The 17,354-nt window shown below is 59.8% G+C and overlaps 1 protein-coding gene across 3 annotated transcripts in view; it reads right to left on the minus strand.

Moving 5' to 3' along the window:
- Positions 1–15,173, minus strand: part of GATA3 (GATA binding protein 3) — a 29,223-nt gene extending 14,050 nt beyond the window's left edge. For 2 of the 3 annotated variants that reach the window (XM_046013699.1, XM_046013697.1), the window contains exons 1-3: positions 5,866–6,073; positions 4,796–5,434; positions 1,852–2,388 (exon numbers count right to left, since the gene is read on the minus strand). In XM_046013699.1, the coding sequence (XP_045869655.1) occupies positions 1,852–2,388; positions 4,796–5,036 (778 nt within the window). In that variant the 5' untranslated portion in view covers positions 5,037–5,434; positions 5,866–6,073. Of the gene's footprint in view, positions 1–1,851; positions 2,389–4,795; positions 5,435–5,865; positions 6,074–15,128 lie in introns of those variants that run through there. The other variant, XM_046013698.1, reaches the window with a different exon arrangement.
- Positions 15,174–17,354: the final 2,181 nt, after the last annotated feature.

Raw genomic sequence — 17,354 nt, forward strand, 5'->3', positions numbered from 1 at the left:
CCTTCCCCCACTCAAACCACCCCCCCAGCCTCAGATACCACGATCGTCCCCCCCCCCCAACACTTTGCGCTACCAGAAAAGAGAACTTTAAAAAAAAAATCCCTTCGCTAGCTGGAAATGCATCGGTTTGCTCTCTCGGCAATCAGTCCTCAAGCTCTGATCTAATCCCGGCTTTTCTGAGCAAAGGTGAACCCCACTTCTTTGGAACCCTCCACTCCAGGCCCAAGCCCAGCTTCCGACGAGGCCGCCAGGCCACTTTCCTCTGCCTGTTCTCCCTTCCTCTTGCTTTCTCTTTGACTCCACCAGCGAGCCTACCTCCCTCTCCCTCTGCCGACTTTCATGTACTGAACTTGCAGGTCTGAGTTTTTCTGTCAGCCTAACCGCATCCGGACTCTATTAAAGTTCCTGGCGCGGGATAAACAATGCAACTGTCGCGTGCGGCAGTCTGAAAATAATTGGATTAGCTCAAACATATCAACTAAATAGAGACAGTCCTGCCCAGGCAGTCGGAGTGAATGTCACCCTGGAAAAAAAAACCCTGAAAACTGATCTCATGGTCACTGGGCTCCCAGAGCCCTCCCTCCCAAGTTTTTCAAACCCGGGTTTTTGCAAGCCGGGTTTCAAGAAGGCTTGTCCCACCCAGAAAAGACAAGCGATTTTCACCACTTCTTTGTATATAGGCTCTCTATAGATAGAGGGCAGAGGTGAGACGCTGGAATGAGCCAGGACAGACCAACCCACCCCGAAATGGACCCACCCAAGGAGACAGAACCATCTTTGAAAAATAATCTTTTACACTAGAGCTCAACCTCCTCTGAGAGAAGAATCCCAGGTCTCCCGACTACTTTGGTTAGAAGCAACACCACGATGGAGTATTTTATTTGGAAAGCCAAAATATTTTGTGTGGGTTTGGTGTTGCCTCTTTTTGTTGTTGTTGTTGTTAAGCGCCTGTCTACAGCCAGAGATTAAAGATGCCCCCGCTGTTTTAGACAGGAGGTGCTTTTCTGAGAGAGGATGAGCAGAGGAAGCAGAGACCCACACCTAGGGAATGTCATTCAGTCCTTCCTACCTCCTCTGACTTCAGATCAGTCGAGGAATAGGTCCCCAGACGCCTTCCTGCCCCGGGCCTGTGCCGTCACCACGGGGGACTGGCCCCCTGGACTTCTGATTTTCATTCCAGTTTCCCCTGGACAGAGCCCACCTCCCTTAGGGTGACAGCCCCCTCTTCCACGCAAAGAATACGGGTGCTGCTTTTGCCAGGGTCCTGCTTTCCACACCGCCCCCCAATACACATATGCTTTATCTACCCACGTCTGTGTAAAGGGCTGTCCTCTGTTGCCTGCGTGACCCCCACCGAGCTGAGCCCAGAATAACAGGCAGACAGCAACAGAGGCCAGGGGGGTCAGAGGAGGGACCTGTTTGTTTAGGTTTGAGGAGGTTTCGTTTTAGCATTAAACACTAAAGATTTATTCCCTGGGCTTTCCATTTGGTCTTGGAAACTGACTAAAGGTTACTGGCAGAACCCAAAGGTCCCCAGGCAGGCAGGACGGGGTATTTGTTTTTGTTTGTCTTTTTCCTTTCCCAGCTCATGGGGAGGGGGGTAAATTAGATCCCACTTCCCCTGGGCTCTGAGGACTGGAATGAGATAGGACACACCTCATTCTTTCCCCCTGCTGGAAGAAAGGGAAGAAATCAAATCTCGGAAGGGTCTGGAACACCAGCCAGCTCCCCTTCGGGGCCAGCCTTCGGCTCCCTCCTCCCTGCCCTGGATTTAGGAGAAGGGAGAGGTGAGAAGAGGAGAAAAGGCTCCGGGGTTTGGGGGGATGGGGTGGCGGCAGAGAAGGTTCCTACCTGTGCTGGATCTCGCCTTGGGCCTCGACTTGCATCCGAAGCCGGTGGGGGAGCCCCCCAACAGGCTGCTGGGCGGGAAGAGTCCGGAGCTGTATTCGGGGACGTAGGGCGGGTACGTGGTGATGGGGTGATGCGCCGACGAGGCCGCCCCTCCCAGGGTGGTCATGCTGCCCCGAGAGTGCGAGGACTCGAGCTTCATGCTGTCGGGCAGCGGCACCTGGTACTTGATGCACTCTTTCTCATCCTGCCGGGCCGAGCCGGCCGAGCCCGGGGTGGACAGGGACGGGTCCGGGGAGACGTCCTTCGGCGGGGTGGGCGGGAACGTGAAGAGGTGCGGGCTGGAGTGGCCCGCCGACAGCGAGGAGGACGAGGCCGGGGGGTAGACGGACAGCGGCCCCGGGGAGCCGTGGTGGATGGACGTCTTGGAGAAGGGGCTGAGGTTCCAGGGCGAAGCAGTGTGGTGGCTGCCCAGAGCCTTGCCGCCATCCAGCCAGGGCAGGGATCCGTGCAGCAGGGGCGGGCGGCACACCTGGCTCCCTGCACGGGAAGGGGGTGGGGGGGAAACAGGACAGAGAAGTGCCCGTGAGAGCCGCTTCGGAGGCCCTCAGACACACCTGGGGGTCCTCCCCCGGCCTGGCCAGACCCAAACACACCTTGGACCCCAAAGCAGGCCCACTCCTTCCCCTCAGGCCGGCCCGAGTACCTTGGCCAGCAGGCACTTTACACCCGTGTCTCCCACACGAAGGTCCCATCAAATCCAGCAGGATTAGGGGCCTGTGTCTGACATCCAAGACATGCTTGGGGGGAGTGGAGAGAGCCCCGGACATACCTGGTCTCTCTAGATCCCCTTTCTAAGTGGCATCCCTGAGGTCCCTCTCTGGAACTTGATTTATTGGTTTCCTGCAATGGCCCAGAGTCTCCCACCCCAGACCTGATCCCAGCCAGGCCGATAAGAGTGGGCTGTGAATAATGAGGCCTGATGGGCGAGCCTGGACAAACCACCGCTCCACACCAGGAAAGGACGTGGACCTGGGGAGAGGCCCACTCCCAAGGCCCAGGGCAGGAAGGAGGGTGCTCGCGGGGAAGGGAGGAGAGGAAGCATTTTGGGGTTACTTTCCAGTAACCCTGCTTCAATGCTTGCTCATAACTCGCAAGGCCTGAACTGGGATTTGCAAGGACATTTTAATCACCCAGACCGTTGAGGAAGTTTCCAAGGCTGGACCCTGCCTTTTTTCACCCTCCCAAATCCTACAGAAGGAAAATAAAGTAAACCCGAAATTTGCCCTCAACGTTGGGATGCCACTGGAGAATTTTCACCTGAGCCCCTGCGACACAAAATCCCTGTTGACATGTATCTTTCAGTCCCCAGAGCATTCAAAAGACACCGTTTTCGGATGGCCATGACTCAGGCACGTCCACTCACCCTGAGAGGGGCCCATGCAGAGAGCAAGTGCAAATTCACGCACTTATTGATCTCTGAATCCACTACCTGCCTCAGCATCCGACATTCTATTTAACCATGAAGAACAATACTGAAACTAAAATCTTGAGAGAGGAAGGGGAGGGGAGGGGGAAGGAGCACTCTCTGAACGCCAAGGGTCAAGATTCAATGTTATGCAGGAAGTAGTATAGTAAATAATATTAAGTCTGCATCTACCGCATTTCCACTTAACTGCTGATCTGCACAGACGAAGGGCAAAGAGCGCCCCATCCGCAGAAACAATTGTTTAAAACCTGGTGACAGCAGGGCGGAGGACGCCAGCCGCGAGGGGCTCTGTCACCGGAATCGCCAATACAGGCTCTAAGGAGGGGGACCAAGGAAGACCTCGGTCGCCCAGACTAGGAGAGACTCCCATTTTCTCTGCCTGAGATGATTGTGCCTCTATTTCTTCTTTAGGAACTCACGCTGGAAATCTTAGAGCTTCCCCCCCCTTAACTGCACAAGGCTGGAGTTCTTAACCTTTTAGAAAACAGCGAAACTTTTCAAAGGTGAAAGAGAAAGGAAAAAAAGAAAAGACAACTTTTCTTTCTTATGTGGGAATCGCTCCCACATAAGAAAGAAACCCCGCTGGATCCTAAATCTTCTTTGGGAGCCTAAGGGGACTGTGGTAGGCCGGAGGAGAGAGTAAGGCAAGGTTTTGGGGGACCAGGGAATGCGGCAACCTAAAAGCCAAGATGCAAGAAAATTCTGTGCAGCCGGGAATCTCCCGTTTAAGACAGTAGCCTCCCCACCGAAACACCTTCAAGTACCAGAGTTCCACTCCTCAGAGCCAAGGGGTACCAGACCTGCCCAGGAACCAAATGCACTAGCTTCGGGGAATGGTCAAAAAAAGAAAAGAATTAAAGAAAAGAAAGAAAAAAACAGAGATGCGGATTAAATTTCTCTCGGGCCTTTCTGAACCTGTGCCCAGAAAAAGAAACTGAGGCACGCTGCCAGAAGCCCCCCACCCCACCCCGAGAAAGGACTCCAGGATAACTGGGGGAGCGAAGCCCTTTCCCAAGGACGCAAGCCCGAGCCGGGCTCGGCCGGCGCCGCCTGCGGGCCCACGGAGCCGCAGCCGCAGAAGCAGAGGCTCGGCGCCCGGAGCCCCCGGAGCCCCCGGAGCCGGAGGCGCCCCCGCCCCCCGAACCTGCGGGCGCGCGGGGAGAGAGGGCTGCAGTCGGGCGCCGGCCAGGTGAGCGCCAGGCCCCGGGCACAGCCGCCGCGGAGAGACGCCTGCTGCGACTTTTTGAAAAACACACTCTCGCGGCGACTGAGGCTGCTTCCTCGCCCATTTCCGGGCCCCAATTTTTTTTTTTTTTTTTTTTTTTTTGAATTGTAGCAGGAACGGCACTTGGGGGCTTTCGCTGGGTCTCCCCACCCCCTCGTCCCTCCCCGCCTCCCCGACCCGGCGGGGAGCGGCGGCGGCCGGGCGGGGGGTCCCGGCGCCCGGGGCGGACTCACCGTGGTGGGTCGGAGGGTACCTCTGCACCGTGGCCCTCACTGAGTTTCCGTAGTAGGAAGGGACGTGGTTGCCTTGACCGTCGATGTTAAAAAGTACATCCACCTCCTCGGGCAGGGGGTACTGCGCCGGGTCCATGTAGGAGTGGCCGAGGCCCGGGTGGTGCGTGTCCGGGTGCTGCCCGTTGAGGACCGCGGGGTGGTGGTGGCTCACCCAGCGCGGCTGGTCCGCCGTCACCTCCATGGCCCCGGCTGCGCTCGCGCCCTCTCGCCAGGCCCGGAACCCGCGCGCGGAGAGGGAGGGCGGTCGGGCTGGAGGGTCGGGGGCTCCGAGGCTCTGCAGGTGCTCCTGCCGTCCGAGGGGCGGGGGTCGGCTAATGATTTGTTTTCAGTGGGGGAATGGGAACGCTGGGAAGGAAAAGTAAGCAAAAGGAGGTTTTAAAAAAAAAATCTGTAAGCAGTAGTTAAGAGAAGAAGGGGAAGAAAAAAAAGAAATTCCAAAAAATAGGTACGGAAGGATAAAGGGGGACCAAGTCCTAAAAGGGGGGAGGGCGAGCGAAGGTGGCTGGAATTCTGCAAGGGAGGCTCTTCTGCACCGGGGCTCCCTCAGCGGCTCCGAGGCTGAGGCTCTCCTCGGGTCACCTGCGAAGGAGAGAGGGGGAGACCTGGATGAGCTCCTGAGTACTTGAGCACCTGAGTTTATGAAGTGGCACCACCTCCCCGCGAGCCGCCCGGCCCCGCGCCCGCGCACCCAGGACACGCGCGCACACGCGCACACGCGCACGCCTCCTCCCGAGCGAGGCCAACCGGGACGCGGCCGCCCAGGGAACGACTCCCAAGTCCATCCCCGGCAGCCGGGCCGTCCCTCCCGAGGGCCCTGCACCGGCTGAGCGGTTGCAGCTCGGCCGACAGCTCCCTCCCCCCCAGGGACAGCGATCCCGGGACCTGCCTTCCAGGCCTCCAGCAATTCTCCAAAAGAGGAGGGCTGAGTTGAAAGTGTTTTAAAGTCCTCCCCAATAGAGCAAGGAAAAAAAAAAAAATCAAACTTAAAAAAAAAAGTTGCCAGTACCAACCTGGGTAGCGAGGAGCAGAGAGGAGGAGGAGGAGGCGTGCGACCTGGGAGAGCAGAAACTGCTCGGTCAGATTGCGTGGCTCGCTCTGTCGCGCGCGCTCTCCGTCTCTCTCTCTTTTCCTCTCTCTCCCTCTCTCAGTATTTTTTTTTTTTTTTACAGGGAATGCATTCTTTCTGAAAGTATCAAGACGGCGCCAGGCAGCTCAGTGTTCGCAGACAGCTGTGGCGCGACGCAACTTAAGGAGGTTCTAGTGTCATCCGCGCCGAGGGGGAGGAGCCTGGCGCTGGCGAGGAGGGGACAGGATCACCAGCACAAGGAAACTGCAACCCAAACCCGCTCCGGGACCTCACCCCCCTGCACCCCTCCGCCCCTGCTCCCGCCCCTCCGCTGACCGGAAAGGGGGCGCCGCGGAGGGCCGCCCGGGCGGAGGGGCGGAGGGGCGGAGGGGCGGCGGGGCGGGTGGGCGAGGCCCGCGGGGTTCGGGGCGGAGGGGGCGGGCAGCAGGGAATTCGCGCTCTGGCCCTTTAAATGTGGCTCCCGCTCCTGCAGATTCATTCCGGCCCGGGTGCCGATTCCGCGCCGGGGAAACCGGCCTGCCCCATTCATAAAGTCCATTTCCACAGGCGGCCTTTCTTTCTCAGACTTTCAACGACCACCAGCACAAGGAAACTGTTTTTGGACTCAGTCCAGGGTGTTGGGGAGGTGATTGATTTGGGGCTATGTGCATATAAAAACTGATCAGAAAAAAATAAATTTAAGGCCAAAGTCCTTTTGCGATTTGTCTCTGCAGAGAGTTGCCTAAGGGACTGAGGGCTGGGGCCGGAGGGAAGCGTCCCGGGAACATCCGCCTGACTCGGGCGGTCGCTGTCAACATTTTCCCCAGCCTTTGTGCTCACGAGCCCCTCGGAGGGACGTTCCCGCCGCTGCAGCTGTCCCTTCCGGACCCGGTGTCTGTCATCGGTGCGTGCTTCTCACTCGAGTGGCAGCAGGGATGGAAGGAAATGAAGGGGGGAGAGAGGCGCTCACCAGTCCTCGGAGCAGGGCGGGAGCGGTTGCAAAGAACGAACTCGGGGCTTCTTTGCAGTTACCCAACTTTTCCCTCCACCCCGCCCAGGGCCCTACTCGCTCTGGCTCCCGGCGTTTTTCCCCGGCGGGGCAACCAGCCCCCTCCACCTACCCCCATCCCCGCCGGCGGGCAGGACCGCGGCGACCTTCCCCGGACTCGCTCAGCCCGGCTGGGCCCGGCAGCCCCGGGCGGAGGGGGCGCGGCTCCAGAAGCTCCGGCGAGAGGGCGGGGCCCGCGGGGCGGGGACGGGAAGGGGCCAATCAGCGGGCGAGGCTGTGCCCGGGCCGCGATTGGCCGGCCCGGCGGGCTCCAACCTCCCAGGCCTCGCTTGGTCCTTTGAGCCACTGCATCCCCTAGCGGCGCCCGGGTTCCTGCAGCCGCCCGTCCCGAAAACGCGGCCGGGGCGAGCAGGGGTCAGGCGGGAAGGGAAAACTCAGGTTCCACCCTCCGCTCACCCCAGGGCAGTGTGTGCAAGGAGAGTGTGGGTTCCCTCTCAGGCCATGCCACGGACGGTACTAAGAGCTGGATTTAGGGTTTCATTGGAATTGAAGCCATCATTCCCTCTTCGCTCCTCTCCCCCATTAAATTCCCTACAAATACAAAAAGTCGAAATAGAAGAGACCGTCCCTAAAAGTAAGTTCTGGAGGATTCCTTTCATGCGCTCAAGGAAAATCATCAATATTCAGCCTAATTTGTGTATGTGTTGGGGTGGGGGGCGAGAGATGTCTTGTTTAATACACAATCCTTGTAGGAAGATTAGTAAAATTTATTTCAGAGTAGTGGCAACGTGGGTCCTTTCCGATTTGGAGGTTTGGAGCTTCTCCTGAGTCTCCGTCTTCTTAAATCTGATTTTTGTTAGAAATCAGGGTTGAGTTTCTAGATACGGGTCAGGAAGAAAATTCCTAAATTAAACACATGCACGCACGGCTCTCGCCCCGCACCCACCCCCCCACGTTTCTCCTGAGCCCATTTAGTTCCCGTTTATGAGGGCGGCCCAGTAAAGAAGCATCGATTTTTCTTTTCACTCTGACCACTTCTCTCTAGAGCCAGCCAAGCTGCCAGCCTCTCCTGCTGCTCACAGGGCTCTCCAAACCTTTTAATTATTTAGTTTCTGTCTACCATCCACCGGAAACCGCTTCATAAACAAGGACGGACCAGCGCGCGCACATTTTTGCTAAAAGTCCCCGAGATTAAGATGAAGGATGGAAGGGGGGGCGGGGTAGAGAAAAGAAAAAAGAAAGAAAAGCGCTTCATGGCGCGGCAGCCCGGGACGAGGCGACGCTAGACCCGGACCCCGGTTCAAAGTCACGCGGGGAATCCCAAACGTGGCTTTCTGGCCCGAGACCTGGAAGCCAGGGAATAGGAAAAAGGGAGCCATCCCGGGAGAGAAAAAAAAAGCTGCTGACGCCAGGACCTGAAAATATTAACTTGTGAGCTTAGAACAATTTTAAAAGACAAAGGGAAAATATTTGTGGGAACGAGGCCTTCCCGTGCGGCGCGGCCCCTCTCCGATAAGGCACAGAACGTGGGGGGCGCGCACTATTCGTTTTAATTAAAAGCACCGAGTCGGGCTGCACAGCGATGGCGAGTCCTCCCGCCCCCCCCCCCCTCCCCACACCTTGGAAAAATAAAAGATTTCGAAGGCCCTGGATCTGGATGGTTTGAAGCTGGCAGAGAGGCGTGGGGGGCTGCGGCTGGATGCCCGGTGTAATGGAGCCAGCCTGTAGGGGGTATTTAACATTTAATTCCCAGCCGGTCCGCCCCTGTTCCCGGACTGACAGTGGGTAATTGGGAAAGAGGACGTTGCTCTTTTGATGGCCCGCGCCGGCCAGTCTCGCCGACGCCACACTGGGTTTGACGTCACGGGCCCAGCCCCAGAGCCGGGAGCCCAGAGAAGGGGGGTGGGTAGGGAAAAGGAGGGGAGGGGGATACCGGGGAGGGAGGGCCGAGGTCGGTCCCGGGATCCGTGGGGAAGCAGGGAGGGAGGGAGCCAGGCCGGAGAGAGGCTGAAGCGTGTGGCCTGAGGCGGAGAGCCGGGCTGCGGGGGTCTGAGCCAGGCCAGGCGCCGGTCTGACCCGCCTCGCCGGCAAATGCAGGCCGGGCTTCCTCCTCCCGGGGCGGGCGGGGGAGGGGAGGGGGCTCGAGGCCGGGGGAAGGGGGGGAAGGTAGTCCAGACTCCCCCTCGGCCGTAGCCCGCAAAGCTGGGATCCTGGCCTCCTGCAGAGACGCCTCAGCGCCCTCCTGCTGCCCTGACGGCCCCCTCCCCAGGAAGCCCGGCCCGGGCCCGGTCTAGCAAGTGCCCCCCGCCTCCCCGGGAGCAGCCGGCGGCAGCGCCGGTGAAGGAAGCGAGGAGACCCAGGAGGATCTCGCCGCCGCCGCCGCTGCGGGGCCCTGGCTCCTGCAGGGCGCGAGGCCTCCCTCACCAGGGTAAGGGGCTGTCGAACGGCCTGGATGCCCGGGACCTTGGGGGCAAGCGTCCCAGAGCCCAGCGAGCCATAGCGCAGCCTCTGGCCGGGGCTCAGGATCCTGGGCCCAGGGCGGTGCGGGGGCGGCGGGAGCCAGTGCGGCCTATCCGAAACGCCAGGCCTCGAGGCGGCTGCTGCAGGCGTCAAGTTGAGTGGGGTGTGTGTGCCCTCTTGGGGAAAGGGTAAGAAATGGAACCTAACTTTCTCTCCCTATTCGGGGTAAGCTGGGGCCCACACACACCCCAAGACACATGCCCAAGTGCTGGTTCCTCCCACCCGCCCTCCCGAGGCTGCCCAGGCTCCGTCCGGATGCAAGTAGGACACCCAGTCCCGCCAAGGAACCGGAGCCCGCGGCGCAAAGGGGAGGAGCGTGCCCCCAGGCTCACCCCTGGGGTCGCGGGACCCAGAGAGCGGAGATCCACGCGACCAGCGTGCCCCACCCGAGCCTGGCGACCGGCGCATCCAGGCGAGCTCCGCGGGGCCGAGGTGCCGGGAGAAGCGACCTCGGGCGCCGGCGCGCAGCCTGCGGAGGACAACCGGAGAGCCGAGCCTCGGGGTCGAAGTCATAAAGTTACTAATCCGGCGCGCAGGGGGAGTGAGCGTGCTTCGGACCGCCCGGGGCGGTCATTTGAGCGTGTTTACTTAAGGACTTTGCAAGCGGAGCGCGCGCGAAATAGTCGGATTTCCAGCGAGGCAGCAAATATTTGCAGGCAGGAGAAAGAAGCGGAGCCGGGCCGCGACGCCGCGTCCCTCCCCCCGGAGCCTCGGCGCCGGCCTGGGCGGACCCGGCCGCGCAGTTAAAGACAGAAATGAAGCCGGGAACCTGCGGGGCTGGGGGCAGGGAGGGCGCAGAGCTACGGCGAAGGCCAGAAATTGGAGCGCGGCCCCGAGGCCCTGGCGAGCCGGGGCTTGGGGGGAGGAGAAGTCCTTTCCCACTCCAGCTCGATCAATCTTCCTAGGCTGCGATCGGTCAATAAAAATGGTGTGAACCGGCCGCGGTTGCTGTACGTCTGGGGAGGAAGTGGGGGCCAGAGGTGCCGAGGCCGGCGCCGGCGCCCCACACTGGCCCGGTTCGCGGCGGGGCGGTCTGCAAGCTCCAGGCTGGCGGCCAGTTCGTCGCCCGGAGCCCAGCGCTGCCCGGCGGGGCCTTTAATTGGGTGTCTCCATATTAATAGTGGCCATTGTTGGAGCAATTAGCGAGAGACAATAACCGCCAAGAGGCGTTTAATTCGATTCCTTGCGCTGGCTGCGTGAGGCACAGGGGCGCTCTGGAAGAAGAGGACGGCGGGGAGGATCTGGTTAAGGGCCGGCTCCCTTCTCTGCTGGTTTTTGGTCTTAAGTGTGGGAGTTCTGATAGGGCAAGCGGAAAGCGGGACGAGAGCACCCGGGTCCTGGTCCGGGACCTGGAAACCAGTCCCGGGCCTCGCCAGCCCGGTTGGGCACCCCCGGGGCCGCCACGCCTGCTGACAGCACGCGTCCTGGCTGCGACCGCTGCGCGGGTCCCCGATGCCTGTTAGAGGGAGAAAAGCGGAGAGGACAGGGACGTGGAAAGCAGGCCTTCTTCCTCCTCGGTCCTTGGGCCCCCATCTCCATCACCCAATTTCCTTCCCAATCGGGAAGAGAGAAGAACCCCCTTCTGGCGCGTACACACCTCCCCTTCCTCTGCCTCGGCCCTCAGATTAGGTTACCATGGGCAGGCGAGGATTTTTACTGGTTAGAATAGTACAGGTAAAGCTGTATAAACAGCTCGCAGGCTGCCAGGACGGGAGGGTTACGCCGGGGACACGGCCCAAGGCGCCACCGCCGGGCGTGCCCTGCACGGGTGAAATGGCGGGGGAGCCCGCTTGGACGCGGCGCCCCAGGACAGCGCAGGTTAAACACAGATTATGCTGGATCTCTGCAGTTCCCATCCAGCCCCTTTCTCTTTCCCGCATGAACTGAAATGCAGAGAGTGGGGAGAGAAAGAGGAGATGAGAAAGAAGCAGGCAGGGCATGCCGGCTGTTCTTTTTTCAGATGAAACACCGCGAGCAGGGGACTTGGGGAATGAAGAGAAAAGGGGGACCCCAAAACTCACGGTCAGAGGGCACATGCTGGAGGTGGAAACGTCAAAGGGAAACCCACGGGTACTCAAGCGAAAAGAGTTCTGCACCCGCAGCTCTCCTCCCGGTTCCCACGCCCACCCACCTCCGGCCTAGGGTCTACCTGCCTTGGGAAATGAACCGTCGCTTTGGGGGTGGGAGCTGGTTTGATTTACCTTTTTTTTTTTTTTTTTTTGCTTATTCATCTATCAGTGTTTAAAACTCGGAAGGAAACCCGCCCAAGCCAGGAGGAGCAGCGAGAGATGTGGAGAGTCAGAGAGGAGATGCGTTCTGAGATTACCCTCTCCTGCTCCGCTCCCCACCGCCAGGTTGGGCTCTTCAGCTTGGGGGGAGAGGCTGGCCCTCCTTCTGCCACTAGCTACCCTCTTCTCCTTGGGTGAGAAAAAACCCCGATTGTATAGAGATAAAAATTAGGTAGGGGTGTAGCGGAAAGGGGGAGGAAGGAGGGAGAGGACAGGGGATTTCTGTTTTAGAGCCTAAGGGTGGTACTGGGGGGAGCCCCGGTGTTGGGTAGGAGAGAAAGAGTGCCCTGAAGGATGATCTGGAAGGGATGAGAGTCACCCCAGAAGAAGGGCGCACCTCCCAACTGTCCCTCCCTCTGGGCCTTGGTGGTCTGGGGAACAACAGAAGCCCCAAGAGAGGAAGAAGGGTTGGAGGGTCTCCAGCGGATGCCGGGGCCCTTCTAGGCGGTTTATGCAGCTCCCAGCAGGATCACCGGCGCTGAGATTGAGGTTCGCTGAGTCTAGACTCAGGCTTTCCTCCTGGGCGAGTCCTTTCGGACTCCAGGCCCCAGCATTTTCCAGGGGGGAAGGGGTGCCCTTGGGCCACCTGCTCCTGTCCGCTTAGCCTCCCCCGCGCTCAGCCGCCTCACTGCCCCTAGCCGGCCCCAGCTCCGAGTCTCAAGCCCTGGCGCATCCGACTCTCCCGCCACTCCAACATGACATTACAGGAGGCGGGCTTTCTGCTGGAGCTCTTGTGTTTCCACCTCTCTGGATTAGCCGGGAAAACTGGGGTGTGTTTGTTCCTGGACAATCGGCGGTGGGCCTCAAGGGAAATGGGGGGGTTCCTAACACACAGGCAGAGGGAAAACGGACGCAGATGATTTCATTCAGACGAGGCGACCGCAGAGGCGAGCTTCTAAAAGCAGGAATTGTTCCTGTCTTCCTTGGGACGCGCGGGAGACCCCGTAATAAAATCTGCAAGCGCGCGGGGCTCCGAGATGTGAAGAGGCCGGCCTCCCGCCCTCCGGGACGGTGCCCACCCGGCCGCCCCTCCCCGCCAGGCGCCTGGCTCGCGCTCCGCCACCTCGTGGACCTCCAGCAATTTGTTACATGAAACAAAACAGCAACCACACACGTCGCCCGCAGACCCGCAGCGACGGACACCCAGGGAGACCCCCCCCCATCCCGCTCCCGTGTCTTGCGCCCCGGGTTTCTTTTTCATCCCCCTCCAGTCCAGTCTGTCCAGCGACCAGGAGCAAAAGGGATTCGCACTCCAGCTCCGGGTTTCCCTGACCAGATCGCCACGGTTGTTAAACCCGCTCTGGTTACCCCCAACCATGAAGAAGCGGGTGAACCGAAATACTCGGTACACACACAAAGACATACCACAAACGAATGCACATTTCTGTGTGCAAAGGCTCAGAGGCGGAGGAGACAACATCCCAGTCCAGCCTAGAAAGGATCAGGATAATTGGGGCTAGAGAACACCGGGCTTCGGGATTCTGCCCCCCAAACACTTTATCAGGATTCCTAATTCCCTGCCACCTCCGAAGCTTCCTGGACACGAATCGCCTTAAATTCCAAAAGAGGGGTTCTCAGCCACCCGCCTCCCACATACCTGCCCCTTCCCGAGGCGCTTGCTCTCTCTGTGGCCCTGAGCTGCTGGGCGGCCCAACACAGAGGCTCCGCCAATGAGTGCCCAGGGGCGCCCACTCCCACCCACTCACTGCACCCCCCGACTTTCCCCCGCCTCATACATCAGCTGCGGAAAGGCAGGGTGGAAATGGCAATAAAGGAAAATGCAGCTTCCCCTGTCTCTGAGCTTTTGGGCAAGACTGGCTAACCCCAAGACTGAACGGTAACCCCCAACCCCCTGGCGGGGCTGGCAGAGCCCAGCCTGTGTGGCATGGAGGATGAACCTGCGGGGACTGTGTACCAAGCGCCACTCACCGGTATCCTCTGAACCCAGTCGGGTTCTTGAGCCAGCAACCGCAGGCCTGGCCCGCTACTGGAAGCTCAAAGCGGGACCTCCTCCTTGACCCCCACAAGGAAATTAATAATGGGAGCCCCGGGGACCAGACACCCACCTGGGGCTCGGTCTGACCTGGATGCCATACCCCTCCCCGCTGAAATGGGCAGCAAACTCTCCTTTTCCTCGGAATCACACAAACGTTTAAAAGGGTCCCTGGTCAGCCTCCTGCCCACAATCAGCCACTTGGGCCCTGTAAGCATCTCACAGCCAGGCACCTGGATGGCCTCCACCAGCCTGACTGGGACCCCCTGCCCCCTGAAGCCAGCCACAGGACCAGCAGCCTCCCTCCCCCCATCTGGCCTCAACACACACCTTTTCTGCCACAACCGCTAAGGGGTGGAGGACTGCCGATGCTAGTTTATTATTTGCCGCTTTCAAGTTCATAAGTTCCCTTCCATTACCCCAGTGTCCTAGTGAGTGTGGGCAACAAGGGGAGGAGAAAATCGCCCAGAAACATGGAACCAAACCGAGGGAAGATCCTGGGGCTGGGGGTGGGGGCCGGCGGTAGACTCCTTCCCATCCCCAGCCCTAGACAGAATCAGCCAGGCAGTTCCCCTCAGGCTGAGGTCTCCCTAGAGGAAGAAAAGACATATCAAAGCAACTCTCTGGCCCAGATTCATCAACTGCCTATGCATTTTAACGATTTCTGTCTTTGTTGGGAACTGCGCCTGACTGACTGGTCAGAGTCCTGTTGGTCCAATGTTCCAGGAGAAAGTGGAATTCTTGCCCCTTCTGCCCAGGCTGTTCCCCACAACCCTGAGCACCCTCTGTCACAGCTTGTGGTTTTCTCACTCGGTTCAGGGTGCTCCTGGAAGCAAAGCTGCCTCCTGCCACCAGCTCTCCAGGGATACCAGACGCCCACACATCCGGACTCCAACTTCCATCTCACAGGGTACAGCTGTTTCTTTAATTATATGCAGAGACAATGAGCCTAAGCACACACTTGTAAGCAGAGGGAAATAAACACGCAATTGACACCCAGACCCAGCAGCCACCTTGGGGAGAAGGCTGAGCTGCTTCTCCCTAGGTTCTTTTTGCCAATCCTCTGCCCTCCCTGAAGTGGGAAACGGGTGTCCAGCCCTTCCCAAGCATTCCTACTGCCTCTCATACTTCTGTTTAGTTTTTGTCCACATGCTTAGCTCTACTAGCTCTTTCCTCCAAACAAGGGCATACACACATGCACACACCATGCTCGCCCAAGGTCATTGCAGAAAGCCAAAGATTGCCAGTAACCAGAAAAAAAGCAACCAAGACTGGGGGCTAGTTCACTTTCTTCCAGGGGCAGCTGTCCCTTTGCAGTCTAGACCTCCTCTTAATTCTCTCCACGTGGAGCAGGGAGCGAGCGCAGAGTTAAAGAAAAGATAAAGATATTCACTGACCTGGGTATTTTTGCTCTCGTGGGCCAGCTGTGTTTTATTTATTTTTTTTTTCTGACTTGCCGGAGATCCTGAAGGCACAAATGACAAGCAGCCTTGGCCACTCTTGCCGCCGCTGCGGTCCTAACCGCCCCAACTGCTTACGGCATCTCACGCGGGCTTCCAGCGAGCAGTAAAACCTGGGTAATGTGCATCCTTCCTAGGAACCCCCTCCCTCCGCCTTCTTCTGCTCACTGTAGAGAGCAGAGCTCTTCCGGGTTGCGAAGGGGGAAAGGGAGGGAGGAAAGAAGACTAAGCGAGGAATGGATTTCACCCTCTGGCAAACACGCACACCGCACATCAGGGGTGTGTGAACCGGGCAGAGCTGGGGGGTGGGGTGGGGAAGAGGGCCTGAAATGAGACCAGCCCCTGGCGCCTACACAGCGCACTGTCTCTGGCAGGGGTGGAAGCAACACTGCGAATGTCACCGGTGGTGTCAACAGGGCCATTACCTACCATAGATATAAGCGCTTTGGCGGAGTCTCTTCCTCCCATTTTTGGAGCCAGTGGTGACCCAGTGGGAGCGTCTAGAGGTACAACCCGAAGCCACCATCAGCAGGGCCTCTGCCCCTCAGGGCTCTCCCTCTCCCTTCTGCTGCTTCTCCTGTTTTATGCCGATGCCTCAGAAATGCCTGTCCCCTGCCTCCATCTGTCTTGGGTCCGTCTGTGCAGGACAAGTTAGGGAAAGCACAGTGGTTGGTGACTAGGTTCTGGGCTTGCTGGTCCTCCTCAGCCCTGCTCACCGTGGGCATAAAAACATCGGAGGTAGGGATATCCATGCACACACTAAGCAGAGCTTTGGGAAGGAGACCCTCTAAGGGCCCCAACTCTTTTCGAGAAGAAAAGAGAGAAATTTACCATCTAGGGAGGTGAGATAAGGGAGCGAGAATCAGAGGCAGCTCTGGGGATAAAATGTCGGAAGGAAAATTATCCTATTAGTGTGCCCACCAGACCCAGCAAACTCCAGCCGGCTCCTGTACCATCTCTACTTCTGCTGGTGGGAGATCAAAATAATCCACGGAGGAGGAAATCTGTCATGAATAAATTTCTGCAAGAGTAAAATGAAACCCCGTCAGCACCTGGGGGAGAAACGTCAGGGTCCGTTCGTTTTGACAGGTAGCGTTTTCCCTTCACAATATTCATACGACACGAATATGGAGACTGACTTTAAAAATAAATACATCCTTGGTTAGAAATAAAACAAATTTTTCCATCGCTGGGCCAGGAAGTTGCAACTTTCTTGCTCCGGCCCCAGGTCGACGGTGAGGAGCAGCCCGGCCTCATGCCGCGGGGTGACTGGGGGTGGTCGTCCCGTCGGGGTGGGGGTGGGGCGGGGGGAGCAAGGGCAGAATGGGGGGTGCAGAGGTGGGCCGCCGCCGGGGAGGGACGTGCGGAGGGCCAAGGGGTGCGGCGGGCGAGTGAAGCTGGAGCGCGGGTGGGGAAAGGTCAGAGCGACGCCCAGTCATGGAGGGGCGCCCGGTTCGGGGCTCCCCGAGGGCCCGCGGCCTGGCCCCCGCCGCTCCGAGCCCCTGTCCCGCCGCCCGCGCCCTGCGCTCCGCACCGTCGGGGTCGGGGTCTCAGCCGGGGGAGGGGGCGGAGGGGCTTCCCACTTGCCAGCCGGGCCCGAGACGAGACGGGGTCTCCCTGCCACCGAGGGAGCCCCGAAGCCCACCTGGCGTCACCAGGTCAGCCCCTCCCCGCCCCTGCCCGCTCCCTCCCGCCGGCCGCCCCCCAGCGGCCGAGCCGAGTTCCCGGGCGCCGGGACGCCGAGTCGCGGGGCTGCGCGTCGCCGGGACGCAGCGGAGAAGGTCGCTCGCCCGACAGCTTTCACGCAACCTGTTGCCCCGACCCCGGGGCGCGGGGGGCGGCGGCGGGGACCTGGCCGGGAGGGCCGCCGCCCGCGGCGAGGGGAGCGTGGGAACCCCGGAGCCCCGCAGGCTCCCGCGCCAACTCGCCCTCCTCGAGCGCGGCCTCGTGGGGGAAGGGGACCGCGGGGCCCGGGGCGCGGCGACGGTCGTGTCCCTGGCCTGGAGGGTAGCGGCTCCCCGACTGGCCGCGCACCAGGTCTCCCCGCGAGCTCCCGCCTCTCCCCGCCACCCGCTCCGCGGCCCACGGGGGAGCCTCTGCCCCTCGGCGCCCGCATCCGCCCGGCACTCCCGGGGACCCAAGGTGCCCCCGCCCCGGCCCCGC

The sequence above is a fragment of the Meles meles genome, chromosome 7 (assembly GCF_922984935.1).
Source record: "Meles meles chromosome 7, mMelMel3.1 paternal haplotype, whole genome shotgun sequence".
Taxonomy (NCBI): Eukaryota; Metazoa; Chordata; class Mammalia; order Carnivora; family Mustelidae; genus Meles; species Meles meles.